Below are 27,850 nucleotides of genomic sequence, written 5' to 3' on the forward strand. Positions count from 1 at the left end.
AAGTAAGGCATCAAAATAATGACAAGAACAGATCACAACACGGTAATGGACTGATTAAAAACATGGTCGACAGTGATCTTTAGTAAACAGCAGGAAGGAGAGAGGAGGAGAGAAGAAAGCGCTCTCGGAGACCTGGTAACTGGGTCAGGCAGGATCGTGAAGGGACTCTGATTCCACCAGGAGAAAGTTCATGGGGACAGGATGCTGACAGGGTCTAAAGTCTCCCCATGGATTACTTATTAACCAGAGAGGGAAAAGGCAGACCCCACCCACAAGCGCCATCAAAGTTACCGTGCCCAAGGGGAGGCGGACAATGTCTGAGCCTCCTGCCACAGTGCGGAGGGGAGAACATGGCGGCTCCCCCCCCAAAACGCTGCCCCTGCATCCAACCGGGGGACACTAGGCACCCCAACTGGAGGCACAACCCACAGGACAGCCCCTGCCCTCCAAATGCGCCAGCATCATGAAGGACCAAAGGCAGTGAGGAAGCCGGAAGAAAAGGGGGCTCAGCGACAAAGACAACGCGACCTTGAGGCATGTCCTGGGTGGGTCGTGGGCAGACACAAACCTCTGTGAAAAGACCATATCGGACAATGGGCAAGCAGGACTAGGTTGTGGGCTGGACCCCACACAGTCACCATGTGGTGACCACACAGCAGAACGCCCTTGTTTTTAGGAAATTCACACTGCAGACCACAATGACAGACACAGGCTCTCAAATGACAGAGCGCCAACATGGCAAGGGATGAGCAAGAGTGAACCTCGATGAACACTACTCTCGCAACTTCATGGAGATTTGAAGCTTTCTCAAAATAAAAAGTCCTTAAGCCAAGGAGAGGTGGCAGGCTTACAGACAGGCTCATTTCTGCTCCTCTGTCAGCGGGGGGCAGGGGGCGGGGGGGGGCGCGCAGCAGCCACCTCACAACTTGAGGACATGCAGGAACACGCGAGAACACGTGCCGAGAGCAGACGTCGGGTGCCCAGGGGATGGCCCAGCAAGTGCCACGTTTGAGCCTCTGGTTGCGTGGGACAACGAACTCCCTCAGTATTAAAGCCACGTTTAGCGGTTTTTTAATACCAGGAAGCCAAAAGCATTAGAAATGAAACAGCAGCATGACACCTAACTCTAAAAATTCCAAATTTCCTGAACTGTAACAACCCCTACCTATAAAAACAGATCTCAAATTCCAGTTCAACTCTCTGGTATAACGGTCCAGGAATCCAACATGCTTTTGGACCTGAACCAACAGGCGGCAGAAGGGCAGAGAGGCCCCACCCCAAGACCCCATCTCCCGGCCAAGGCTCATGACAACTGGAGAGGTCAGTTCCATGAACCCACTTCACTGGCTCTTCTCTCTCCCGAGCTTCCAGTCAGGGCCCGGCAACAGCAGGAAAGGGAACGGAGCCTCTCGAAGCTGGGTCCACTCGCGGCACCTGCTGGCGTCCATCCAACGGGCCCCGCTGGCTGTGGGGAGGTCCACACACGGCCCTGGCTGGGTTCCTGGGACAGCTTGTCAGATGCCCCAGCTTTGGAAAGAGAGAGGACAGGAACAAATGGAAGCTGAAAAGCTGCTGCAGGGCACAGGCGCTGTGCTGGGCCTTCAGGGTTACTGACGCAGGGGTGGCACTCTCATCACTCCCTTTTGCGGAGGGGGAACCTGAGGCCCAGGGAAGTGATATGACTCAAGATCCGAGCGAGGAAGTGGCTGAGCAAGGATCCGGGCCAGGAAGCAGGTTTAAGAGGCCATGGCCCCAACCACTAAGTTGTGTTGCCTTTCTCTAAACTTCTAGAAACTTCTACTTGACCAGAAATGCCAAAAAATTATACTGACTTCTACTTGCACATAGACGATGAGAGAAGGAGAAAGAGTAGGTCAAAATCAGATCCCACAGCAGTGATTTCTGCTTCACTGTGGGCAGCAGGTGGGGCAAATGAGTGGCCTCAGAGATTTCTAACTCTTTCCTTCTTTAACCCAAACACAAAGAGCCACCCTCACTGTGGTTGGCTGGTCACAGGGGGCCTTGCCCAGGCTCTCACTGCCAGGCCTTCCTTTTGAATCCAACCAGTGGCGTCACCCCACCCAGAGGGGAGGGTGGAGGGCGGGCCCCCGCACTATTTGCAAAACAGAAAGCTAGGACCATCCTTTCCAGAGCCACCCAGTGATGCCTCCCTCACATCCCAGCCCCTCATTAATATTCAACAGCTAAGACAAAGCTGGACAAAAAAGCACCGGGTCACCTCAGCCAGGAGCCCGCCCCTTGGGTCCAAGCCTGTTCCTGATGCAGCAGGCCAAGATGGGGCATTCGGAAACCAAGGAACGGAAATGGCCGCCGGCAGCTGAGTCATCACTTGGTCAGTGCAGCCCTGGGGACAGAGATGCGGGCAGCATGCGTACCACCTGTTCTGGCCCAGGCGACCATCCAGGCCCTGGGGCCACCCCGTGACTTCAAGGCCCTGACGTCTGGAGAGGCAGCGGGCCACGCCTTTTGTGGCACTGGGATGGAGATTCAGCCACCCCCTCAGGCCTCATGGCCACGATCACCTCACACACCTGCCTCCCCCTGAAGTGCTGGAGCTCAGCGGCACACAGCCCACCTGGAGAAGTAGCATCTCACAGGGCGACCTGTCACCAACGGAGCCAAGCCAGAGCAAATGGTGGCCAAGAACAGGCCCAGACCTAAAAGCCTGCATGAGAGGGGCAGGCGCCACACACACCACTGCCAGCCACATGGAAGATGGCATCCAAGGGCAGAGGGAGGACGCAACCCGGCCCGGTCAACTCCCAGTTTTCAGAGAGCCAAGCTAGACCTGGCTGCAGGCCCACCGTGCACACTCCCAGCTCACCTCAGTGCCCAGGTGCCTGGCTCCCTTCACCCTGCCAGTGCTGGCCCTCCTGGGCATCTTCCCCAGCGAAAGTCAGGGTCGAGCCCTCGGGCTGTTCCTACCCTAAGCTGTGAGGCAGGGGTGGGTGTCCTCTTGCTCCAACACACCACCTACATGCGGTGACAAGAGTAAAAAGGGGGGCCGGCCCCATGGCCGAGTGGTTAAGTTTGCACGCTCCCCTTCACTGGCCCAGGATATCACCACTTGGGATCCTGGACGTGGACTTAGCACTGCTCATCAAACCACGCTGAGGCAGTGTCCTGCATGGCAGAGCCAGAAGGACCTACAAGTAGAATATACAACTATGTGCTGGGGGGCTTTGGGGAGACAAAGAAGAAGAAAAAAACAGACTGGCAACAGATGTTAGCTCAGGTGCCAATCTTAAAAAAAAACGATTAAAAAGAAAGGAATGCAGGTCTGTGTGGTGAAAAGCATCACTTCCAGTGAGTCCATCGTCTCTTTTTTAAAGAACTTTCTCCAGAAACTACTAGGATACAGACTTAAGAGAGAGAAGAAGTGCATGCTGGGCTTGCCGGACCACCCTCAGAGGCTGAAGCCCTCCTACTGCCCTTCCCCCGTCCCTAGGCTGAGGCTGGGCCATCTGTCCAGAGCCTGGCCCTCTCTAGGCAACATGCACGCACGTGCACACACATGCACACATGCCACAGCTCTCACACAGGCCTCCCCAGGAGGCAAAGGCAGCCCTCGGTGCAGTAGGCAAGGTGGGGCTGCCAGCCCATTGCACCAACCCTGTGGCCCTCTGCAGGTTCTCTCTCCTGGCCACCACAGGCCAGGGACACGGTAGATGCTCCACAATGGAGCGACACCCACATTCAGGTCCGCCTCCTGCTACACTCCTGCCGTGAGACTCACTCCCCCAATGACTCTCGCAGCCCCTCACTCCGACGCATCACTGCCACCTCTGCACTAGACAGCACACTGTCAGTGGGGAGCCCCTGCCCAGGTGCACCAGAGTCTCCAAGGCACATGAAATCTCCTCTCCAACACTGAGATGCACCTGCCTCCAACATACCACAGCTGGAAACTGAGAGTAGCCTGATTTCTAGCAACAGAGAGATGAGTAAACCACAGGGTACACAGTAGACAAAACATCAGTCACCTATCACAATGTGATGGGATTAATATCCAGAATACATAAAGAACTCCTACAACCGAACAAAACAACAGCCAATTCAAAAAAGGGCAAAGGACTTGAAGAGACACTCCTCCAAAGAAGACGCACCATGGCCAAGAAGCCCACGAGACGCTGAGCATCACTAACCATCAGGGACCCACACATCAACACTGCAACCAGATACCTCCTCACACCCAAGAGGATGGCTGCTGTCAAAAACACAGAAACAACAGGTGTTGGCAAGGAGGTGGAGAAATCAGAACCTGGTGCACTGTTGGTAGGAACGTAAAATGGTGCGGCCACTCTAGAAAATAGTATGGAATTTCCTCAAAAATTAAAAACAGAATTACCACGTGGCCCAGCAATTCCAATTCTGGGTATATGTCCAAAAGAATTGAAAGCAGAAATCAAATTGAAATTCAGGAAAACACTGAAATTGAAGAGATATTTGTACACCCATGGTTCACAGCAGCATTGTTCACAATAGCTAAAGTGTGAAAGCAACCCAAGTGTCCAAAATGCAGTATCTACATACAATGGAATACTATTCAGCATTAAAAAAGGAAGGAAATTCTGGCACCTGCTACAACATGGATGAACCTTGAGGACATTATGCTCAGTGAAATAAGCCAGTCACAAAAGGACAAATATTGTGTGATTCCACTTCTCTGAGGTCCCTGGGGGAATCAAATTCATAGAAACAGAAAGTAGAACAGTCGGCACCAGGGGCTGGGAGAGGGGGGTGAGAAGCAGTTGTTTACGGGGACAAATTGTCAGTTTTGAAGATGAAAGAGTTCCAGAAATGAATGGTGGTGATGGTTGCACAGCAATGTGAATGTGCTTAATGCCACTGAGCTGTACACTTAAAAATGGTTAAGATGGTAAATTTTACATTATGCATATTTACAATAAAAAATAATGCACAAGGCAAATTACAGAAATACTGAAAATAACAAAACGGCCAATCCCACTAGAAAAAAATTAAACAATGACATTGCACCTTTCAAATTAACAAAGATACTCTAAACGACAGCAACCTAAGGTTGTGAGGAAAAAGGAAAATGGGCAGCTTCTTAATTCTGTGGGTGTGCAAATTGGCATGCCATTGAGACAGAATTATGGTAACATGTAAAACCAAGAGGGCTTACAAAGGCCCTATGCACTTTAGGGACCAGAGTCTAAGGAAACGATCAGCCAGTGCAACCACTTCAGAAGACAGCTGAGCGTGATCTGTGTGCCCTCTGACCCAGTCATTTCACTCCCGGCTCGTACTCCAGACACACGTGCACATACGTGCACCAGGAACACTCTCCGCTCTTGCTTGAAGGGACCCACGTGGGAAGCCCAAATGTCCACTGACACAAGAAAGAGGACAGGTGGGTGTGCTCACACAGAAAGGAGGCCACCAAACTGGAGAGACAAGAGCAGACAATCATTGCTGACCAGGACCTCAACAGCTGCAGTGGGACAGAGATCCAGACACAAGGGAGACATGTAGGATGCTGTCCCCTGGAAGGGGGAAATGAGAGAGGAACGGGGCAGAGTGCATTCCGTAACTTGCGTGGGAATGAAGCAGGTGGCAGCCGCTGTACACTGACTTTCCACACTTACATGTTGCTGCGCTGAGGCTTCTAGGAGGCATGTGTGCGAAGATGCTCCCTGAAGCATCACTTACAATAACAAAAATACAGCACATGCTCTAGATGTTAAATTAATTCCAGAATGCCTAGTATCACAAAATACTCGAAACTGCTATGTGGCTATACGCGCGCACACACACACACACGTGCACACAAACGTGCACACACAGAGGCAGGCGTGCACGGAAAGCCCATCAACCACCGGCAATGATGGCCCTGGATCCTGCCAAACAGACACAGAAGAGCTGTTTCTGAAACAGCAGGGATCTGAACGTGGGCTGGGTACCGGCTGCATAAAGAAATTCTCATTAATTTTGTCAGGTACATTAATGGCACTGTGGTTACGACTTTTTGTAATTCTGTATCTGCTAGATATTGGAACACTTAAACATGAGATAAAATGATGCCTGGGATTTGCTTTTAAAAAAAAAAATTACAGGCCCCTCACACAAAAAAAAAGGAGGGAGGAGTTAGATGAAACAAAATGAGTTGGATGTTGGTAACTGTTGAACTGGGTACACAGGCTGCATTAACTAGTCTCTCTACTTTGGTGCAAGCTTGAAATTTCCCCTAACACTACAGTTTTATAAGTCCATAGACAAGTCATGATGACACTAAAAGAAAAGCACCCCTCGCTGGTCCCGTCAGAGGACGGGTACAGAGGAACCCACACCATCTGTGCTGCTGGGGAGCAAGAGGAAGGACTCCGGCGTGGCCCTGCCTTTCAGCGACAGCTTCCCGGCTCTCTGCGCCACACACCTATGGAAGTTTAAGCAGCGCCGGCACAGGCCCAGGCGTGCAGGTAGCCACCCAGCTCCTGCAACCCCCTCGCAGGGCGCTGCCCGCACCCCTCCCTATCCCTCCAACCGGCTTACACCCACCCACCGGGCCATGCCCGCCAAGGTCCCAGAAGGCTGGGGCCATGGGGACAGTAGGCCACATTGTGGGGGGGGGGGGGGGCGCCCTGCTGGGTCCTGGCCGTCATCTTCAGACCCCAGAGATCACAGAAGGAACCAAGACACGAGCCTTTGTCATAGAGATTCCTGAGAAAAAATGGATCCACCAAAGAAATCACAACCCAAATATAAACATTTAAGCAAGAAAATGGAAAACCAAACTATAGGAGCAGCAACAAGCTCCATCAGGTAATTGAGTCGGGGCGGGGGGGCGGGGCACTAAAAACCACAGAGGTCTCCCCAATAACACAAGACCACCTCAACAGCAGCAAGAGGAAAATTAAAGCAAATTCTCCCCTAAACAGTGGGAGATTCCAACAGAAACAGCCGTGTGTGCCAGCCGGCGGCAGAGCTGGATGCTGGGGCGGCCCAGGCCACGCCCGCCTCAGCACGAGATGGCGCTGCGGGGTGGGGGAGGGCAGGAGGGAAGGCTCCCTTCTGCCTGGTCGGGAAGGAACTCCGAAATTCAGAATTCCTCTGGGCCTTCAGCAGGCATTGGGGACACGCCACGGGGCCCTGCCGACTGCAAGAGGCCCCTCACCACGCGGCTCCCCAGGGCTGGGCTCTGTGGCCACTGGTCCTCTGCAGTCCCACCAGTCAAGATCCTTCCCAACAGCCATCCAGATCTCGGCACATTTTGCCAGCGCCATCAGAGGCTGCCTGACCCACGCTGGGAGGAGGGGCTGTCCCTGCCCCCCACTGGGAGCCTGAGAGCAGCACCAGCCAGTGCTCCGGGACACACGGAGCATAGCTTAACTCACGGAGCCACAGTGAGGTGACCCGCGAGCTTACCTTGTTTTCACAGTTTAAAGAGTTTTATAAATTGAGGCAAAATCGACTAGGGTCAGGCAAGCTGGGCGACACTTATTGCACGCAAGGATGTTAAAAAAAAATCACAGTTTTGATAGTTCTGCAAAAAAAAACTTAGCAAATTTACAACAAAACTGTCAAGTAATTAAGGCAAGGCACTTCACACATGAACTTAAACTGCTAATTAAAATCCCCTCGCTTAATTGACTACATTTGCATATCATTCAACTTGGGAGTATAATTTTTTTAATGGTTTGGGCAACACGGTTGTCACGCCAAGAAGTGGGGAGGCAGCAGGTGAGTGGAGCCAGCAGCACCACGTGCCAGCCCTGGCCCCCACCCCCGTGGTGAGGAGGGGCGACGCCAGCAGAGACCCCACCATGGCCCGGGCTGGTGACAGTACCTCTGCCTCCACCTCCCCAGTGAGGAGCCCCGAGGGGTCCCAGAACCCCACATGGGACAGACGCACTCAGTGCTCCTCCAGGGAGAGGGTCCCCAGCTTCCCGAAAAGTCCAGCCTGACTGCCCCCAGCTGCCGGCCCTGCCATTCAAGAAACACACTCCCCCTACTGTTGGCGACACATCAGCATCCAGACAACCATGCTCACCCTCCAGAACCAGCCCAAGTCCAGCCAGCACATGTGGCCTCACTCTGCAGCTGGGGACGGGGGCCACCAGATGGGAACTATGAGGCTGGGGCGCCACCCTTGGGAAGGGGTGTTCCCTGTGCCCAGGGGCCCAACCAATGCTCAGGCACAGGAGAGGGCAGGCACCAGCCACGCCAAGGTAGGCAGGCTGTGGTTGACCAGGGCTGCTCAGGGCCAGGCCGTGCACCACGAGGCCCAAGCAGGCAAGAGGGCCACGTTTTGGGGCGTGTTACCCTCAGCGCAGAGTCTATATGAAGACTCTGCAAACCGTTGTCCACCAAATTGGTATTTTCCCCACAGGTGGACCAGCAGGGTCCCTGCATAAGGCACCCCCAGCCCCACACAAGGTGAGAGGAGTCTGCAGGGGCAACAGTCACTTCTTGTTCTAATGGTTTAAGTGTAGCAGTGCATCGATACAAAAGGAGAACATCAGGCGAACAGAAGCCCACGTCCACGGTAATGGGCAGACAGCGCAAATTGGCACCCCAACAGCTGTGGCTCTGTGGAACCACGAGGCCAAGGGGAGAACCACAGCCCCACCACAAGCAAGAGGGCTATGGGAATCATGAGAACGATGAGCGCCATGAGCAGAGCACCATGAACAGAGGGCCACGAGTGCCACGAGAACCACAAGTCCCACCACAAGCAGAGGACCACGAGAACCACAAGTCCCACCACAAGCAGAGGACCACGAGAACCACAGGCCCCACGAGCAGGAGGACCACGAGAACCACAGGCCCCACGAGCAGGAGGACCACGAGAACCACAGGCCCCACGAGCAGGAGGACCACGAGAACCACAGGCCCCAGGTGCAAAAGCAGCTCCACAACAAACTCCAGCTCTGCAGACAGAGACAGTGAGAAGGTCAGGTCTGAAAAATGAGCACACATGGAGTGAGGAGGGGAACATGGCCTGGCACCAACTCACTTGTCACTGCTGCTTTCTACACAGACACCTCACCCACCCACCAGGCCTAAGCCACAAACCAGTGCCACAAAGCTAGAATCATGAAAGGAACGCTGAAGTGACAGCACACAGACATGGACCGTGCATGAGAAACTAGGGCTGCTCCCTAGGGAAACGGAGATGTTGGCCCCAGGAAAGCTCAGCCACTCACAGGCCCCCATAACAGGTTCTCTCAGGTCATCCAGACATCACTTGCCTCAGAGCCAGCTGGGCTGCCAGCCCCACTGGGGTCGGGCACCTGACGGACGTTGGTGCCAGGCGTGGCTGTGTTCACCTATGGGATGTCTTGGGTGCTCCAGTACTGGGGCTTGTTTCCTGCACATGAAGCAGGATGGACCCTCGGCCCTCCCAGGAATGCACTCCCACGCCCAACAAGCTGTACGGCCCAGGAGGGGGCTGGGGGAGCCCCCCACCAAGATGAGAAGAATAGGGTACAGAGAAGACCATGTTACCAGATCCAGGCTCCAGAGAGGTCCCCGAACACCAAGACACAACCAAATGGCTCCTGTAACGCCCGGCTGACAGCTCCTCCAGGGCATAAGGAGGCCAGTGCAGGCACACAGGAGAAACTGACACCTGGTGGGCACCCCAAGATGTGTCCGCCACTTCCACCCATATTCTCAACGTGCTTCTGGCATGCCCAGCCCATGTGGCACTACATTCCTTTGTGCCACTACATCACAGGGGTCGTGACCTATGGGTTGGGGGGACACGGCTGAGTTGCCATCATGGGATCGTCACCTCCACTCACCACAGCACAAGTGGGCTCAGGGGTAGAGTTAGGAGGGAAGGACCTTGCCAGAGCCCTGTTGGTGCCCTGCGCTCTCAGACCACCCGTGCTCCCAGCACCCGCACCTTTGCTAATCCCCCTCAGGGTAGATGGAATCTGTGACTAGGGGGCCAGTCGGCGCCAGCTTCGCTCCTGCAGCAGCCCCAGGAGCCGCCACCGCAGTTCTCTGCAGCAAGCAGCACAGTGGGCCCTGCAGACAAGTCTGTTTTCAACAAGAGGTATTTCTTTCAAAGTACCCAGCCAATGTCCCAGTGGAAGCCAAGTCAGGGTGTGGTGAGGCTGGTTTAGTGGGGCCAAAGCTAGGGGGTGTCATCGCTCAACAAGCAACAGCCAAGTGTCCAGCGTGGAGCCAGGCTCCAAGTGCCACCACGCAGATAGACGTGAGCGAGCCACCTTCTTCAAACATACCACAGGGTAAGGACGAGTGACACCCCAAGGACCTCACACCCACTCCCAAGAAAGTTTCTCAATCTTTCTTTTTCTAGCCATCAAAAGCAGAGCTGCCAATAAACCTTGACAATTAGTGATTTCATGCCTCCATGAGTCATTCAATGAGTATTTATTTCAGGCCTGGAACTGCGGACCCAGCCATGACCAAGCCCCCCTCCCCCGCCCCCATGAGGCCCACAACACAACCACAAACACACAACCCCCAGGGCCGGCACAACAAGGGCTCCAGGGAGAACTAAGACTGCGGGGCAGGCGACGGCTGCAGGCTGTGCGGCCCACAGAGAATCATGCCGAGACTTCCTGAATTGCTGTCTGAAGCTGCAAAAACAAGAGACGATGGCATTCTTTGAATCTTCCTAAGTCTAAAAGGTGAAATCAGAGAAGATACAAAGCCAGATACCAAGACAGAACTGTGGCTGCCTCCTAGGCCCACATGAAGACCCTCTTGAAGCCCCCCATGTGTTCCCACCTACACAAAGGCCACGAGGACTACCCGAAGGGACAAGAGTTTCAAGCAAAGGTCGGAGCACGACACAAGACACACACTGCAAGAAGAGGTGCCATGTCACCAGCAAGCCTGTGAACCACCAGCGGGCTCCCTCTGCCCAGCAGGTGTCTCGCCCACTCTGGTCCTTTCTCCAGATATTACTCTCCTCCCCCACCATCTTATTCAAAATTCATACCCGAGTCCAGGTCCTTCACTTTAGTAAATAAGTAGACTCAAACAGTGGTGAGCCCCAGAGCTGGAGGACCCCCAGGACCCCCTCGGCTCCCAGGCTTCATGACCAGGAGGCCACCTCACCTGGCCTGGCCTGGCCTCTCCTGCAATGCTGCCTGGAGAAACACTGAGTCCAGTGCGGCAAAACTGACTTGCGGCCGTCCCAGAGCTATGAGAACAGCTCTTCCCGAACCGTCCTCCGTCACAGAAATGCTGCCTAAGGGCTGCTGTTCACTCCCCTTCCCGCCCTGGGAACGCGCAGGGTGCTTCCCGAGCACAAACTGAACTTGGTCTACCTGGGGGACCCCACCTCCAAGAGCAGGAGGTCAGGCAAGAGGCTGGAGGGCCTGGGTAGTGCCCGTGCCAACAACATAGTGACTACATGGCCCCCAAGTGCCCCGTCGCCCACTCCACTTCACTCCCATGGACATCATCTGTGGTTCTAACCCAACGCCAACCAAAACCTGCTTCAGATGACACAAGGCCACAGCAGGGAAGAGCCACACATGGCCCCACATTCCTAGGAAATGACTTCCTGTCCCTTCTTTGCGACTCTCATCAGCACCCCACATCTGAGCAGGTTAAAAAACCAAACGCGCGCAGTCTAGAGGCAGGCGGGGAACGCTGGGCACGGTCTCCAGGCCATGCCACTGCTCCCTCCTAATACACCCAGCCGGCTCCCCGGTGGCTGCCGGCAGGAGGGACGGGCCCTTGGAAGAAGGAAGGCGCTCTCCTCCTCCTTCCGCTCTCACAGATCTTAATGAAATAATTCAGCCTCTGTATTTTGACTCAAAACAAAGAAACTTTTTAAAAACATTTCAGTTGAAACTTGCCTAATTCTTCCAGTGGAGAAATCCTCCCTAACTTTCGCAATCCTTAGAAAGAGACACACTATTGCTGCTTGTGTAACAGTCTCTGGGCCACGGAGAGTCCAGCCACTGGCCGCGGACACCTCTCGCCAGACGGCCAGGGCGCAGGGACCCGGAAGCACCGCCTCCCCAGGCCCTCCCGGCGCCCAGTGGCCAGGCCGGGGGTGTAGGGTGGGGGTGTAGGGCAGCGCTCGGCTGAGCCGGGGCGGGGCTCCATCACCCTCCACCAGACTTCCTCATGCTCCTATCCTGTCTGCCCTCGCTCGACATCTCAGACAGACATTACACAAACCGGCTGCAGGGAGGTTGAGAAACCAAGACACTTCGAGTCAATGACCCTATTCTCAGAGCCCCATGCTGACTGAGGGGAGCAGGGGCAGAGAGGAGAGCCACTCAATGACCCTGCTGCCTCCAAGTGAGAGGTTGGCACTGGGGAAAGCCCAGAAAGCGAGGGGCTCAGCCCAGCTCCAAAGGAGGATCCTGGAAACTAGCAGGACAGCCGACAGATGGACAGACGGACCACACTTGGGAAACCACCTAAACGTGGCTCCTCTCACCGCAGACAGACCGAGGGCGCCCGGTCGGCCTCCCACACTCTCCCTGCTCTCACACAGCCAACGACGGGCACAGGGGAGAAACTGAGGCCTCACCTAAGCTGCCGTTCCTCCCATTTAAGAAGACCCCCAGCCCCGACCTTCACTCTGAGGCCTGACTGGAGACCAAACCGATTCATAGACCCCATCCTTCTGAATGGGGGCCTGGGGCCCATGGAGGAGCCTCACCTCAGAGCATCACCCAAGACAGCACCCCACCTTCTCAGCCAAGCCTCTAGAGAAAGGAAATCACCACGGAACCCCACAAAAACTTAGAACAAAACGAGTGGACAAAGGGACAGTTGACCCTTTAGATCTCTGCCCAGACCTGGCGGCATCAGGGTAAGCACAGCCACCCCATTAAAGAGGGGATCCTGGAAAAAGTATGCTAGTCAGAGTCCATTCCAGCCTCATGGTACATTCCTGATGCCCTTCCTTCTGGTAGTAATTTCAGCTTAAAAGAGCAAAACACACCCCACTCAGAGAAGGGCCCTGGGCCAGAAGCCCCCTCCTGGCCTCTGCACCTAAAGTCATTCCCCAAAAGGGACCACAAGACTCAACCCTCCTCAAGGCTCAGGGCCTGGCTGGCTTCCTGCTTTAAGAAAACACTGCTCTCTGACCAGGAAGTCATCAGGTGACACTGGGAAAACCATCTCAACGTTAGGAATTCTGACAAATCAGTCGTGGACACTCACGCAGCACACAGGCCATCAGCCTGTGGGCTGCTAAAACATGTCGACCCACACGACAAGGGCAATTCTACAGAAAAGACGCCTCCAAGAACTTGGGTGTCTGAAGGACAGAGGGAGAATAAACTAACACGACCCAGACTCTTCAGCCTGGAATCAGGACATTCAAGAGAACGGCAGCAGTTCCCAGGAGCCTGTCTCCTGAGCACATGAGTGACGACCCTGCTTGGGCCCGTCCTGGGCCTGAAGGGGAAGCACCTGGTCACCCCACAGAGGAGGCGTCCTGCTAGTCAAGGAGGTGTGCCCTGGCAGCAACCAAGTCTGCGCCACCAACATCCCCCTCTCTGACTGACAGCAAGCCGGGCTGCTAAAAAATTAGTCCCAGTTAGTCCAAATGTCATTAGACAAGCCAAAACAAAGGGATATAGGTGAAAAGGGAGAAAAAAAGAGGAGAGCGGCAGTGCGGAAGGCTCCGAGGTTCCAGCCCCTCGTCACATGTTCCCAGCAGAAAAATGACATGTCCCTATCCTACCTGTGACACTCGACACCTGAACACCGTAGAGAAATAAAACATTATCAACTATCACGACTTCCTACAATACCCATCTCATACAGGGGGAAACTGAGGCACAGAGACGTTAAGCAACTTGCTCAAGGTCATGCAACCAGCGAGGGACAGAGTGAGGATGAGGGAGCGGCCCTGTGGAGTTCTAGAACCGGGCTGGCCCATTCCAGGACACTCAAGGACAGAAGCCAGAAGGGCCTAAGAGGTGGCTTCCCAGCACCCCACCACTTCCTTTGGATTCCCATGAAATTAGGCAGCATCACCAAGGAAGTCCACTAGCCTGCATCCGAGAACACGCCACCTTCATAGGGTTTCCAGGCTCGAAGCTGGAGCCCTGGCCCACACTCAATTCCACACTGGGGCAACTCCCAGAACCAGGACCACTGTGGCCTGGCCGCAGGCACAGCAAGGCGAGCGAAGGCAATCATGCATCGGGGGCACCACAAAAATTACCGACCCCTCCCCACCACTGACATCAGAGAAGCGCTGAGTCCTTCTGGCAGAAGACTGGGGGGACACCTTGGCCCCCCAACACCCAAACACACTTCAGCTCACTTCATCTCACCAGAGCCCGAGGCCCCAAGACAGCCATGTCCCCTACAAAGAGCAGTTCTAGCATGTTCTTTGTTCCCTTCCGTTCTCATCCTCGGTAGATCAAAAATATTAAAATAAGCTATAACAGAAGTGAAAAAACCAAAACGTATCCCACAAACGAGCTGTCAAGAAACGAGTGGGAGGAGCAGGCAGAGACAGGCTGAGCACTGGGGCAGCTCCTTCCAGAACCGGTCCCCCCAGCCCTGAGGGTCAGACCCTCTTCTCACACGGTACATGCAGACATGCATGGTGGCATGCAGACAGACAAGCACACGGCTGTGCTGGGAAGACTTATGGGGACCGCGCACCCAGAACTCCCACCTGCGCAGCCAAAGCCAGGCAGCACAACGCCAGGGGGAGGACAGGGAACAAGGCAGGCAGGCAGGGCGCCCCCGAGGCAGAGGAGCAGGCAGGAGTGGAGGCACAGGCCTGGCAAGGTCTGGGGGGCACGTGAGCAGACGGCCGGAAGGCGCCAAGGCCTGGAAGGAGGCACACCGGACCGTGGGCCGAGGCCAGCACTGTGAGGACAGGGCTGGACTGGCACTTATGCCTGGAGACCCCAACCACTTACAAGGAGCATGTCATCACCACCACTTGGGAAATTTTCTCTCAATCACTAAAGAAGACTTGAACAGTGCTGAGAAGAGCACCGAAGAAAAAGGCCAGCACTGAGCATCTGTGGGAATGACTGTAGCTCAGGGGACCATCCAGTCTTCTCCCCAGGCAGTGCCTGGGCCCACGAGCTGGGGCCTGGACTTCCCTGAGCCAAGAGACACCCACACCCAGAACCGCAGGGCCTGCTGCAAGGGAGCCTGGGCCCGGGTGTGTGACAGAGAGCGAACCCCAGGAAGACCACAAACACACACACGACCCAGACTCGGACACAAACAAGACAGACACACCCTGACAGACAAGAGCCTCTGCTGTCGCTCTCCAGCTAAGTGACCTGCCACCACAGCCTCGCCTGCCAGCTCATCTGCTGGAGCCCACCACAATCCCGCACACCACAATCGTGCACACAGGGCTCCCTCAGGCCACGGTGGCTGCCAAGGGGGCAGGCACCCCAAACAGAAAGGCCCCAGTTCACAGGGAGCGCCCATCAGGCCACCCACAGGCATCCCCCGTCTGAAATGAGGGGCCCAGCCAGCCTCCCGGGAATCTGCCGTCTGCCTTTCCCACCAGCAGCCTCCCCCACCGCACACTGCCCACTCAGACCAGCCCTCCTGCCCAACCCCAGCCACAAGGCGTGCAGACGGCTGTCACCCGGGCACCGGCCTAGCCGAGGGCAGCAACGCCACAAACACGCTGACGCGCAGCCCCTGCAAGCACAACAGGCGCCAGGCCCCGACTCTCCAGCCCCTCCCCCGCTCCCCGAGACACTGACACTCCACTGGAGGGGCGCCCAGAGAAAACCGGGCGGGAGCATCTATTCACAGATTTAGAAAAAAAACTTTGATGCAATAGCTGAATTAATTAGGCCTCCCAAGAATAGCTGAGCCAATGCAGCATTCTGTGTGTGCAATTCAATAAGCCTGGATGTTTAAAAGGAAAGTCACAGACACTCGGGGAGGGAGAGACGCCATGAAAAGTTGGTGAGGACCCCAGTGAATGGTCTCGGCATCTAGCGGCCCGAGGCTGCCCGGCCCATCACAAAGATGCTCCGCCGGCCAACAACAGAGCCTCAGCCAACGACCCTCCCCGCCGCACCCTTCGGCGCTTCAGAGACAAGGAGAGAAGGAAACACGGCGTCCGAAACACACTGCAGGCCGTTGGCCACTCTGACACTGAGCAGGCCCCGAGCCCAGTGCCAAGTGGCCCTCGCCCCCGCACAGGGGACTCTGGGATGCACTCCCTGGCAGGCCCAGGGCAACGCACAGAGCTGGAGTCGCCGAGTCTCGGCCCCCGGCCACCTCAGCCTGGACACCTGGCTTCGTTTTTGAGTCTGTCTCCCAAAACTTCAAGGCACAAACAGGCCCTGCCTCGCCACGTTCTGTCTGCTGGGGAGCACGGGCAGGCACCCCTCTGCCTGCGAGCCTGGGAGCTCCGTGGCAACGGCCATGCCCTTCGCCCCCACCCAGTCTGGACACCTCCTCAGGGCCCCGAGGAAGGCCCGGGCCTGAGGCTCCAGCCTGGGCCCAGCTGGGACGTCACTTCCCAGGACTCAGGGCAGGAGCATCTGATGCTCGTCCTTCCCGGCCTATCTGGGCAATGGCTTCCCCACCCACCAGGCTTGGCCCCAGACCCCAGGGCCCCCTCACACTGGACAAGCCAGTTTGTCCTAGGAGTCTGGCAGAAGAGCTTTCCTTCCAGGCTATATGGCCATCGATGTGGACACTGACAATACCCTAAACGTCCCTAAAACAATACAAGACAAAATCCTGAGACGTCGCGGAGGCAGAAGCACAGGGCCCAGCCTGCTGAGACAGAGCCCCTAGCCCAGAAGGGCCCCCTACCCTTTCCCAGGGACCCGCTCATCCCGGGGCCACCTCCCCAGCTTCCAGACCCGGGTGCCCAGCTCGCCGGTGTCCTCCCACTGCCGCAGCCGAGGCTGCCAGGGACACTCACCCGGGGCACCCGCCGCTTGTACTTGTTGCCGTAGTCGAACTTCTCCTTCACGTCATCCAGGCAGCGGCCAAGGCGCGTCTGTTCCTCCTTGCCCGTGTAGTCCTGGCTCAGCAGGATGTAGGCCCGCCAGTTGGCCGAGTCGAAACCCCAGTGGCAGGTCCGGTTCTCGAGGGCCTTGTGCGAGTGCACCACGAACTTGTGTGGCGGGTACATGAGGCGGCAGTCGAGGCACTGGATGCAGGCGGCGCTCGGGCTGCTGTAGAGCTCGGGCACCAGCAGCCCCTTGCACTTGCCGAAGCACTCGTGGTACACGCGCACGCTGCGCTCGCTGAGCTCCAGGCCCAGCGCCAGGCTGGCGGCCAGCTCCTTCTTGCAGGGCGGCGGGTAGGCGCCGCCGTACAGCAGCGCGTTGCACAGGCGCTCGGCGTCCGTCTTGGTGATGAGCCCGCACGAGGGCGCCGAGAAGGGCAGGATGCCCATGACTTTGAGGATCTCCAGCTGGTCGGCCGTGCAGCGCGAGCAGTAGATGTGCAGCTCGTCGCACACCGAGTTGATCTGTTGAAGCGAGAAGTCGCGCAGCACCGAGTTGAGGATCTGCGGCAGGCACAGGCGCTTCTCGCCGCCCACCACGAAGCACGAGATGGTCTCCCCCTCCAGCACGGTCTCGCAGCGCTCGGTGGAGCGGTCGGACGGCATGAAAAAGGGCCCGGGCAGCACGGGTGGCGGCGGCTGGATGGCGGGCAGGTGCAGCACGGGCGGCGGCTCCGCGGCTGCGGGCACCGGCGCGGGCACCGAGGCCGCGCCCGCCTCCTTGGCGCTCTCCTTCTTGTAGGCCTCCTGCGCCCAGCGCGCCGAGAAGGCGGCCGGACCGCCCAGCGAGCTCATGGAGCTCAGGTGGAACTGCTCCAGCGTCTTCTGCAGCCCCGGGTGCGGCTGGAAGCCGCCGCGGCCGCCGGCCGCCGCCTCCATGGTGCGCTCCTGCTCCCCGGGCCGCTCCCGCTCCCGCGCGCCCGGGCCCCCGCGGCCCCCACCGCCGCCCCGCGCGCCCCGGCGGCGGCCCCGGCCCCGGCCCCGGCCGCCCCCCGCCGCCGGCTCCCGGCCGATCACGGCCGCGGCCTCGGCCTCGCCCGGGGGCGCGAAGGGGAAGGCGGGCGGGGCGAAGGGGTCCCGCCGCTGGAGCCCGCCGGCGCCCGGGCCCGGCGCCACATCCACGCGCCCCGCGCCGCGCCCGCCGCCGCCCGGGCCCCCCGCGCGCCCCCCGCGCGCCCCCCGGGCCCTAGGCGCGGGGCATGCCCCGGCGCGCGCCGCCAACGCCAACGCCAACGCTCGCGGGCCCGGGGCTCGCGGGGGGCGCGCGGGCAGGTGCCGGCGCCGCGAGGCGCGAATCGCCGCGGCGGCCGAGGCCGAGGGGCCCGGGAGGAGCGGGGGCGCGGGCGCGGGGCCCGCCGGGCCGTCCTCGCGCGGCGCGCCGCCGCCGCCCCGCTCCTCCCACCGCGCGGCGCCCGCCCGGCTCGTCCCGGCGGCGCTGGCCGGCCGCGTCGCGCCCGCCGCCGGCCGCCCCGGCCCGGCCCGGCCCGCGCGCACCCCGCCGCCCGCGCCGGCCCCGCGGCCCGCCCGCGCCCTCCCGCCCGTCCGCCCGCGCGCGCGGCTTCCGGGGCGGCGGAGCGCTGTGGCGGCGGCCCTCAGAGCGCGGCGGCGGCGGCGGCGCGGGGCTCGGCGCACATCCTCCCGGCGGCTCGCTCCGGCTCGGACTGAGCGCCCGGCGCTGAGCTCACGCCGCCGCCCCGCCCCGCGCCCCGCCCCGCGCGCCGCCCCGCCCCGCGCGCCGTCTGGGGCCGCGCGGCCGCCGCAGCCGAGCGCCGGCCAGGAATGCGACCGCCTCCCCGGCGCGGCTCTTCCAGGAACGCGCGCTCCCCCCGCCCGCGCTCGGGCCGCTCGGCTGTGGTCGGGCCTGTCCGCCCGGGGCTCGGGCCAGTCCGCCCAGGACTCGGCTCCGCTCGGATTCGCCTCGGCCCCGCTCGGCTCTTCTCAGCCCCGCCCACCCGGGACTCGGCCCCGCTCGGCCCCGCCCACCCGGGGCTCGGCCCCGCTCGGCCCGGCTCGGCCCCGCCCGCCGGAAGGCCGCTCGGCGGGGGCGGCGGCGGCGCCCGGGGGCCCCCTTTCCGGCCGAGGCGGCTTCCTGCGCGGCTGGGAAGGCGCCCGTCCCGCCGCCGCCGCCGCCGCCGGGGCCTGGAAACCCACACGCGGCCCCCGCCGCAACCGCAACCCAGCGGAGCGGCGGGCGGGACAGGGCTGCGCGGCCCCGCCACGGGGACGCCACACGGCGCGATCCGCGCGTCCCCACGCACGCCGGCCTCCGTGCAGCGGGACCCGGGTGCACGCAGTACGGGCGCCGCTGCCCGCCGCGGGTCCCTGCACCTCAGGGTCGCGACGCCCCGGGCCGCCACACGGGAAACACCCTGCGCCACGTGTCCGGGACCCCCACACGCAGGCGCGGCGCAGCCCCACCCCACGCGGGGCGGTTGGCGGCTGCCCCGGCCGCTCGCGCCCCTGACCCCGGTCCCCGCTCCGTCCCCGTGCGGCCACCCCCCTCCGGTGTCGCCTGCTCCACGCGCGGGGCTTCGCGCGGGTGGGGGGGGTGGCCCTGCGTCCAGGCGCTGCCCTGTGCACGCGGGCCAGGTCACTGCCAGGGCCAAGCCCGGGGTCCTCGGGCCGGCCAGCGTGACCCATCACCCGCAGCCCCCCAGGCCGGCGGGAGAGCCGCTTATACGTCTGCAGGTCTCCCAGGGTGAGGCCACCCTGTCCATCCTTCCTCGCCCTGGCTGTGTCTGGCGGGGGGGAGACAAAGCAGAATGTGGCCGTGGGAGAGGACAGGCCGAAGCTGGCCGGGCGGCCCCCCTGAGGAGGCGGCATCCAGCAGAGGCCCCCAGGGTGGGGACTGGAAATCAGCGGGACAGTTATGGCTGTGCTCAACTCGAGGGCAGAACAACAATCCAATTGAGCTGGGCAGTGGCACCTTTTCCTCCACAAGACAAGCGCACTCGAGCAGGCTTGAGCCTTGGGGGACTCGTGGGGGCTGCCCGCGGTACTGGGCAGGGGCAGAGAGCCACGCCCACTGCAGCCTGGTGGCCTTCAGTTTGTCGCCTTCTGCTCCTGCCTCCCCAGTGGAGGCTGGAACGGGCCCCAAACCAGTACTTCTGGGGGCAGCACCTGCCCCAGGGAGCCGACCCAGCATCCCTGCAGCCCTCGGTCACCCCTGAGGCTCGGACAGGTGTCCAGACGGGCGGTTAGGATGAGCAGGTGACCCATACCTGCAGGCTGAAGACACAGGCAAGTGCCTGGTGCAGGGCCTTGAGCTTCAGGGCGCAGTGCTCCACGTTTACAAACCTGACCGCTCCTCACCGTGGACGTGAGCCCTCCCCCACCCTGGCCTGTGCCCTGGGCACTGTCCCTCCTTGTCATCGCGATTCCTGCTGTCCCTCCCACTCTTCGCTCCAATGTCCCCAACAGTCAACAGCCCCCGACATGAGGCTTTTCTGAGTGCACAAACAAGGGAAAACTAGGAAAAGAGTATTTAAAAACCAAAGAAAAGGGACTAACGTGTTCAGAGACCGTTTTCTTGGCCCATATTTGGACTAAAAAATTTATATTGTACCTGAGAGAGTCAGTTTCTCCCATGCAGCTCAGGCAACCTGTAATGAAACGAAGGTGGTGGGAGCACCAGACGCTGGCCGGGAAGGGTTTCCAGCTGAGTGCAGGATTCTTCCTGCTCTTTGGCCAAGCGGGTGCTCCCAGGGGGGCCCTGAGCCTGAGGCCCTCTGGATGGGCAGTGCCCAGCTCTGACACTCCGCTTCCCTCTATACCCTCTGGCTTTGCAGGGCTCTGGGAAGGGGCCAGGTTGGGGGCCAACTGCAGGGGACATGATGGCAGACAGGTAAGGGTGAAGGGCCCTGGGAAGCAGGGAGCGCCTGCACTGGTCTCTAAAACGTCTCTTCCTCAGTGGACTTTGAGGTTTCCTCTCTGCAAGGTGTTGGAGTTTCTGGAACAGCCAAGCCCACCGCACCCACCAAGGGCCAGTCCCTGTCTTCTCCCTGACCCTGTGGGGGCTCCCACCTGCTGGCCTTCCTCCCTTCAACCCATCCCAGCAGCTGCTCTGGCCAGTGGCCCACTCTTCCCACTGTCCCCGTGCCATGGGCCAGGCACCACACTGGCAGGTGGAGGGTCCAGGCCACAGGCACAGAGACATGGCGCACCTGGCCCTTGCTCTCAGCTCACTCTCCAGCAGTTACCACACTGATGGGTGTGTGCATGTGGTCATGCGTGTGCACATTCACAGGGTAAGCACACATGTATGGAGCCTGTACCCCTGCAAGCACAGAGCCTGGCACTGGGACCGTGGGGTGCGGGGGGTTGGGATGGGGAGGAGGTCAAGCTCTGCCCCACGTGGCTTCCATCTCCTAGGGGAGTCTGGCAAAGATCAACACACCCGTTAGTACAGGAGCAAGATCCTCAGGCCCTGAGGACTGGCAGGTGGGTGGGGGCTGACCTTGGAGCCAGCAGCACTCCAAGACCAAAGAGATGAGGGTGCTGGCAGTGACAAGGTGCCCCTAACTGAGGGGGAGCTCAGAGGCTTAGCCGGGGAAATGAGCTGGGAGGCTCCTTTCACCAGGCCCCAACAGAGAGACCCTGGCAGAGCTTCCCTGGCGGGGACCAGCTCTGCCGTCTCTGGCTCCCACCTGCTCCATATTCCCTGCTCCCTGGGAGGTGGAAGGAGACACTTGGTTGCAGCCAGGCTCAAACTGCCATTGTCAGGAAAATGCTAAAGTACTGTTTTAAAACTTTGAATTTGAAAAAAAAATCAAGATGCACTTGATGAAAATTTAGAATAGACCTTTGTCTTAGTTTGGGTTCCATCAAAAGCAGACTTTGAGGCAAAGATTTGAGTGCAAATGGTTTATTTGGAAGGGGATCTCAGGACACTCAGGTGGGGGTTGGAGGAAGGTGGGGGGAAGGCAGCACACAGGAGTGTTATGCAGCCTGTCACCCTTGGGCTCCTGGAGCTGGATCCTAAGGCACAGAGCCACCCCTGGGGGCAGCCCTGAGTGAGATGTCAGAGCCCAAGGGAGTGAAGGGAGGTCACTGGAGCAGGGAGTTGATGACATACGGGATTGACCAAATAAGGAGATGCGTTACTGGTAAGGAGTCAGGTTTCTTGCTGCTAGAGATGGGAATTAAAACACGGAAAGGGATAAATGAACCATGTGGTATTGGACTGGAATCAGCTACACCTATGTGAACCCACGAGTTTCAACGTTTATAAACAAATAGGAAAACTGTAGATGTAACTGCGTGTTTGTGCAGATGTCTGCATAATCCGTACCTCCGTCCAGTGCGAGGCCCCCAGAGGAGTGACACCCCAACAGCAGTGAGCACACTGAGAACCTGTAGCTTGGCTTCTAAACTCTGTGCTCCACAAAGAGGACGCAGAGCTCTTTGGAGAAGTGGCTGCTCTCAGGGCCTGGGCAGGGAGAGCATCCTGCTGTGCCTGGAAGTATGGAAAGGCGCAAATCATAACAGGGACGTGTCAGAAGGACACACAACCAGCTCGAAGGGGCCCCTACTGGCAAATCAGAGATCGTGATGATAGTCACAGATTATAACCATTGAATGAAATAGGAAACTGCAAGTCCGTGCATAGTTAAATATTTATTAAAATAAATGTGTTAGTAAGTTGACAGTTTGGTGAGAAATAGGCTGTTTGCCTAGTTTCAAAGCTCTTCCCCACAAGGATCCCGTTAAGCACAAAGGGAAGAAGCGTGAGTTCCCAGGGGAAATGCTGTCAGGCAACACCAAGCGATCAAAGTGGACGCCATCAGCCATTGGATCAATCGCAATTCTGCACCACCTGAGAAGGTGGGACCGCAGGCCACACACTTCTGTGACTGTCCTGCCAAAGAGGTATAGCCCGCAGCTGAACATGACGAAACCTCGGACGCCCACATGGAGGGACTTTGCACAGAAGGACAGCCAGGAACCTTCAAAGGGGTCGGGGTCACGGCAGTCAGGGAAAGGCCAAGGAATGTTCCGGATGGGTGGAGACTAAAGAGACATGACGGTCAGTGCAATGTGTAGTCCCGGGTTGCACCTCGTTACTACCAAGGACATTATTGGGACAACCAGAGAGCCCCGGATGTGGTCTGAGGACCAGAGAGCAGTGGCCCTGCCTCAGACGTGGCACTGAGGTTATGTCGGGGGACAGCCTGGTTTTGGGGTGTAATAGAGCACCATGTCAGCAATTCACCCTCAAATGCTTCGGGTCGGGGAGGGGGTTCCTGTACTGTTCTTGCAACTTTTCTGTAAGCTTGAGATTGTTAGAAAATACAAAATTTATTTTTAACAATGTTGTGCTGGAGGAGGCATGAGTTCTCTCTTCAGCCCTGCTGAACTTGAGCTGCCCAGCAGAGCACGCTCCAGCCTGAGGCTGCTGAAAGTCTGACCAGTGGGCACGGCGTGATGAGGCCTGGGGGAACACAGGACACTGAGAGTGTCGCTGTAACCCCAACCAAGATGGCAGAGGAGCTGGACCCCCTCCTGGCCCGACACAAATGCACGCCAGAGAGTGTAGGTGTGCTCGTCACATGTTCTGTGAAAACGCACAGGGAAGGAAGCGCCGCAGAAGGGGATGGAGCTCGAGCCGCAGTGGTGAGCAGGGTGGAGAACAAGCAGCCTACCCGAGGCCTAGGGCTGGAGGCCAGCTCACAGGCCCTTTCTGAAGCGAGAGCTGGAACTGGGCTTCTGTCATGACAAGACAAGCTGCGAAGGGGCTGTGCAGTCTGTGAAGGGGACGCGGAGACGGCTCAGCAGCCTGGAGGTGGAGCCCAGAGAGAAAGCAGCCTAGGCCAGGGCAGGAGGACAGAGGGAGCCGGGGAAGTGTGGAACTGATGGAATGTAGGATGCATTCGACTAGACCAAAACTCCGTGGAGAGCCTGTCAGGAGACGTAGGAGGGGTTAGCTATAGGCACAGAGAAAACTCAGCAGGTGAAAAAATAAAGCAAGGCAAATATTAACTCCAGGAAAAACAAAGAGAAATCTAAGCTGAGTTCACTACTTGGCTCAGCAGTGAACAATATTTACATAGTTATACTAGTGTAAACAGCAGGCTAACCAAAAATGATGAAACAGCTCATTTGGGAAGATGGAAGAAGAGCAGGTGAGGAGGCGGGGGTGCCCGAAGAGACCTGCTCCAGGGGCGGCTCACGTGCTTGAAACTGGCAAACCAAGAAACAGCAGTGAGGGCACAGCATCCAGAAACATGGAGAAACACCAGACGGGAGCAGCTGAAGGCACCAAGAGAGGCTGATGCCAGACTCAGCCCAGCGGGAGGAGTCAGGGACCTGCAGACTTGTCCAAAGTGCCCTAACCTTTGGGTTCTTTTTGTTCCCTTATCTATGCATCTATCTTTCTCTCATAAGAATTAAAACAAACCAACCAACCAGAACTCTAAACTGAAAATAAATAACAAAGAAAAACTAACTCACATTCCCACCACAGAACACCATAGGTTGGGACATTGAAGAACACAGTTTAGGGGCTGGCCCGGTGGCTCAGCGGTTAAGTGCGCACGTTCCGCTTCAGCAGCCCAGGGTTCGCTGGTTCGGATCCCGGGTGTGGACATGGCACCGCCTGGCAAGCCATTCTGTGGCAGGCGTCCCATGTATAAAGTAGAGGAAGATGGGCATGGATGTTAGCTCAGGGCCAGTCTTCCTCAGCAAAAAGAGAAAGATTGGCAGCAGATGTTAGCTCAGGGTGAGTGTTCCTCCAAAAAAGAAAAACACAGTTTGGGTAAGTCATTAACTAAAGAAGGAATCAAAATGGGAGTCACAAAATGTTTTAAATCAAATGATACTGAACACCGTCAATCAAAATTCCCGGTCGCAGCCGCCATGGTGGTCAGACTTTTATAGCCCTCGGTTCCTACATCAGAGGACGAGAACGACATTTTTGCCGAGTGAGGGAGCCTCAGACATTTTTAATTTCTTCTTCGTGCTGACCTGCATTTTGTAGTTTTCCAAAGAAGCTGCTTTCGGTTTCGTTGACCTTCTCTGTTGTTTCTTCTGGACCATTCTGGCAGCAAGCCGCCCCACCCCCCCACCCCCTGCAACATGGGATCTTCTGTGGGGTCAACTTTGAGGCCCGTACAAAGGCTCTTCATCATGCATGGCCCGGGGTAGAGGGGGGTGCGGGCTCGCACGTGGGTCCCAGCATCCAGCACGCAGCGAAGACCTGCCTCGTGGGGGTCAACCGAGGTGATGCCTGGGAAGCTGAGCAGCATGCCTGGTCGTGGGGCGTGGGAGTCCCACTCTTATCACCACTGGGAATGAGAGACAAGCCTAGCATGCCACCGCAGGGGCTGGTCCGTGGACTGACTGCCTCACCCTGGGGCCCAAGTCCCGCCCTTCCCCCGCTGCGGGCCGCACCCCCATGGGCCTGCCCCTGCTCAGGAGCTGCCCTTGTCTTCCTGGAAGAGGAAAGAGAGAAAAGCAGGGGACCCTTTCTGGTGCCAATCCCTACCCCACGGCTCCATGGCACTGCCAGCCGGGCAGCCCTCCACCACCACAGGCCTGGCCTGCACTGCTGGATGAAGCTAGACTGGGCAACATCAGGGCCACCCAGCCTTTCAGGGCCTGGCCAGGGCATTGGGCCGTCCCAGGAGCCAGATTGTTCCTTGGCCCCACTTCTGGGGCTCTGGAGTCCCATTCCCCTGGGGGAGATCCCACCCGGTGCCTGCTTGGCCACCACAAGGTGCCTCGGAGGTCAAGGAGCAGCAGCAGGAGAAACGAGCAGGGAGGAGACAGGGATGCGTCAGCCTCAGCCCCTCCAGGGCTCGGAGTCCAGGGGCTTGCTGGCCTGGCCCTGGGGATGTGACCTCAGCCGGTGGGGCACTCTGGCGAGGGCCCAGCCTAAAAGAACGCAGAGAGTGTCTGCGTGGGTGCCCTGCCCTGCGGTCCCGCCCCCACCCGCAGGACCCTGTCTCCTGAAGCGTCCTGTGCTGCTCTGGAATGTGCGCCTTGCTGGCCACGGCCCGCCTGGGGCTCTGGCCACCCCACCGATCATACAGTGGCCGCCTCACGCCTGTGCCCTGTAGCCCTGGGCCGGCCGAGGCCCCAGGCCAGAGCTCCGGTCCCATGTGTTAAACACAAGAGGGCAGAGGGGGAGCCGGAGTCAGGCCAGGGCCTGGGTATTGCCAGCGTCCTTCAAGGACCCCCCTGCTGTCTGTTTGCTCAGCAGACATTGCTGAGTGCCACCAGGTGGGCTCGGGGGACACGGCGGCGGCGGAAGGGCAGGTCCGGGCCCGCACAAAGTTTTTCACAGGCACCTTCCCAAGACGGTCCTCCATGGACCGAACTGCCACGCAGCTGGTGCCACCGTTAGGGCCCCGTGGTTGGAAGAAGAACAGGACCTGGTGCAGGGGTGTGCACACACTGACGGTGAGGGGGGTGGTGCTACGGTCCCTGTGTCACAGGGCGAGGCCCAGGACCTGCTCAGGGCTCTGTGTGGGAGGGAGTAGGAGCCCGGATGGGCTCCGATGAACAGGCAGGGCCCAGGGGGTGCTCTGAGGGCCAGACCCCAGTGCCCCAGGGCCCTTCCATGCAGGCCGCTCCCTCCAGACACACTCAGCAGCCAGGTGAGGTCCCAGACCCGCCTTCCCCTTCTGCAGAGGGAGTCCCGCCTCCTGGCCCCCAGCCCCCCATGGATGTCTGCTCCCCACCATCCTCCACCTTCCCCACAGCGCTAGGACATGGCCCATCTCCCCTCTCTTGTGCCCACAGCCCCTCCAGCCGCTTCCTTCTCTCTGTCCTCCCCAGCCGCTCTTCCTGGAAGCAGGGTCTCCCCCATGCTGGGCTCCCAGCACTCTCCTCGGCCCCTCCCATGCCCCCACCCAGGCCCTGGCGTCAGCCTCCCCCTGCTGCTATGGTCACTCTGCCTGTCAGCTGCCCCTTCCCCGCCCCTCAGGGACCTGAGGACATCCCTGGCAGAGTGGTGAGCAGACTCTCCCTACATCTTAGCAAATCATGGAGGTCTAGTGAGATGAGGCACATTGCCCCGAGGCTCCGCCGCTGGCAGGGGCGTCAGGTACCCCCAGGTCCCAAGAACTGCCCGTGGCCCACTGCAGCCTCCCTGAGCCGGTTTCCCTCTCTGGGCCTGAGGTCGTTCCGCCAGGAAACGGGGTGGCTGGGCTGGCCCTAGGGCTTGGGCCTCTCGCAGAGATCGGAGGAAACGCCACACACCCCAGAGGGGAGGGGGCATGCAGGGGCAGGTGTCCAGGCCTCCATCAGGGAAGGGAGAAAGGGGAGGCCATCCTCAGTGCAGTGTCTGCCCTGGCCAAGTGGCCGGGGGTTGGAGGCACAGGAGGGCAGAGGCAGCTCGTGCCCAGTCCTCAAAGTCTCCCCAAGCTGCACCCCAGGCTGCTCCCCAGAGGGTCTTAGGTGACTTAGAAGGGCCTTGCCCTGAAATCATGGTCCTACCAGCGCCTGGCTGGTGGGGGAGCCGGGTGGATCTGGGTCCACGGCCTGTTCAGCCTCGCCCTGCACCTCAGGCCTGGCCACAGCACCGGGCTGCTCCCTCCCTGGCCCCTCCCTGGCCCCTCCCGGGCCCCCTCCCACCCTGGGAGGACCCAGGCCTTCACCCGCTTGCTCTGCACCCCAGGGCCTCCTGGCAGCCCCCTCCTGCTGCACGGGTCCTGGGCCCCTCTCTCCTCCAGGCAGGGCCCGCCCGCCGGCTCCTCATAACTCATAAATCGGAGCCACACTCGTTCCCCAGCAGGCCCCCTCCCGCCCTCCTGCCGTCATTCCTGGCAGATGCTGCTGTGAGCTCACTCATTACATAAGGCATGTGAGCTATTTCTTGGGGGAGTGAGCTCCCTACACGGGGTTCCATTTCCCTCTCTCCCTCTCCAACCACCAACCCCCCACAAGCTG

At 59.0% G+C, this 27,850-nt stretch overlaps 2 protein-coding genes across 3 annotated transcripts in view; one reads left to right on the top strand and one right to left on the bottom strand.

Annotated features, from left to right (window-relative positions):
• The window catches only part of SKI (SKI proto-oncogene), a 78,354-nt gene extending 59,974 nt beyond the window's left edge, over positions 1-18,380 (bottom strand). The window contains exon 1 of one of the 2 annotated variants that reach the window (XM_070605350.1): positions 16,871-18,380. In XM_070605350.1, the coding sequence (XP_070461451.1) occupies positions 16,871-17,839 (969 nt within the window). In that variant the 5' untranslated portion in view covers positions 17,840-18,380. The remainder of the gene's footprint in view (positions 1-16,870) is intronic. The other variant, XM_008533686.2, reaches the window with a different exon arrangement.
• On the top strand, positions 17,838-19,424 carry LOC139081866 (basic proline-rich protein-like). Its single transcript, XM_070609403.1, has one exon. The coding sequence runs from the start codon at positions 17,838-17,840 to the stop codon at positions 19,422-19,424; it is 1,587 nt and encodes a 528-aa protein (XP_070465504.1).
• Positions 19,425-27,850: the final 8,426 nt, after the last annotated feature.

This window comes from Equus przewalskii, chromosome 2 (genome assembly GCF_037783145.1).
Source record: "Equus przewalskii isolate Varuska chromosome 2, EquPr2, whole genome shotgun sequence".
Lineage (NCBI taxonomy): Eukaryota > Metazoa > Chordata > Mammalia > Perissodactyla > Equidae > Equus > Equus przewalskii.

Bases quoted from the DNA above. Each gene is read 5' to 3' on its own strand.
- LOC139081866 (XM_070609403.1), top strand. From the start codon at position 17,838: ATGGTGCGCTCCTGCTCCCCGGGCCGCTCCCGCTCCCGCGCGCCCGGG.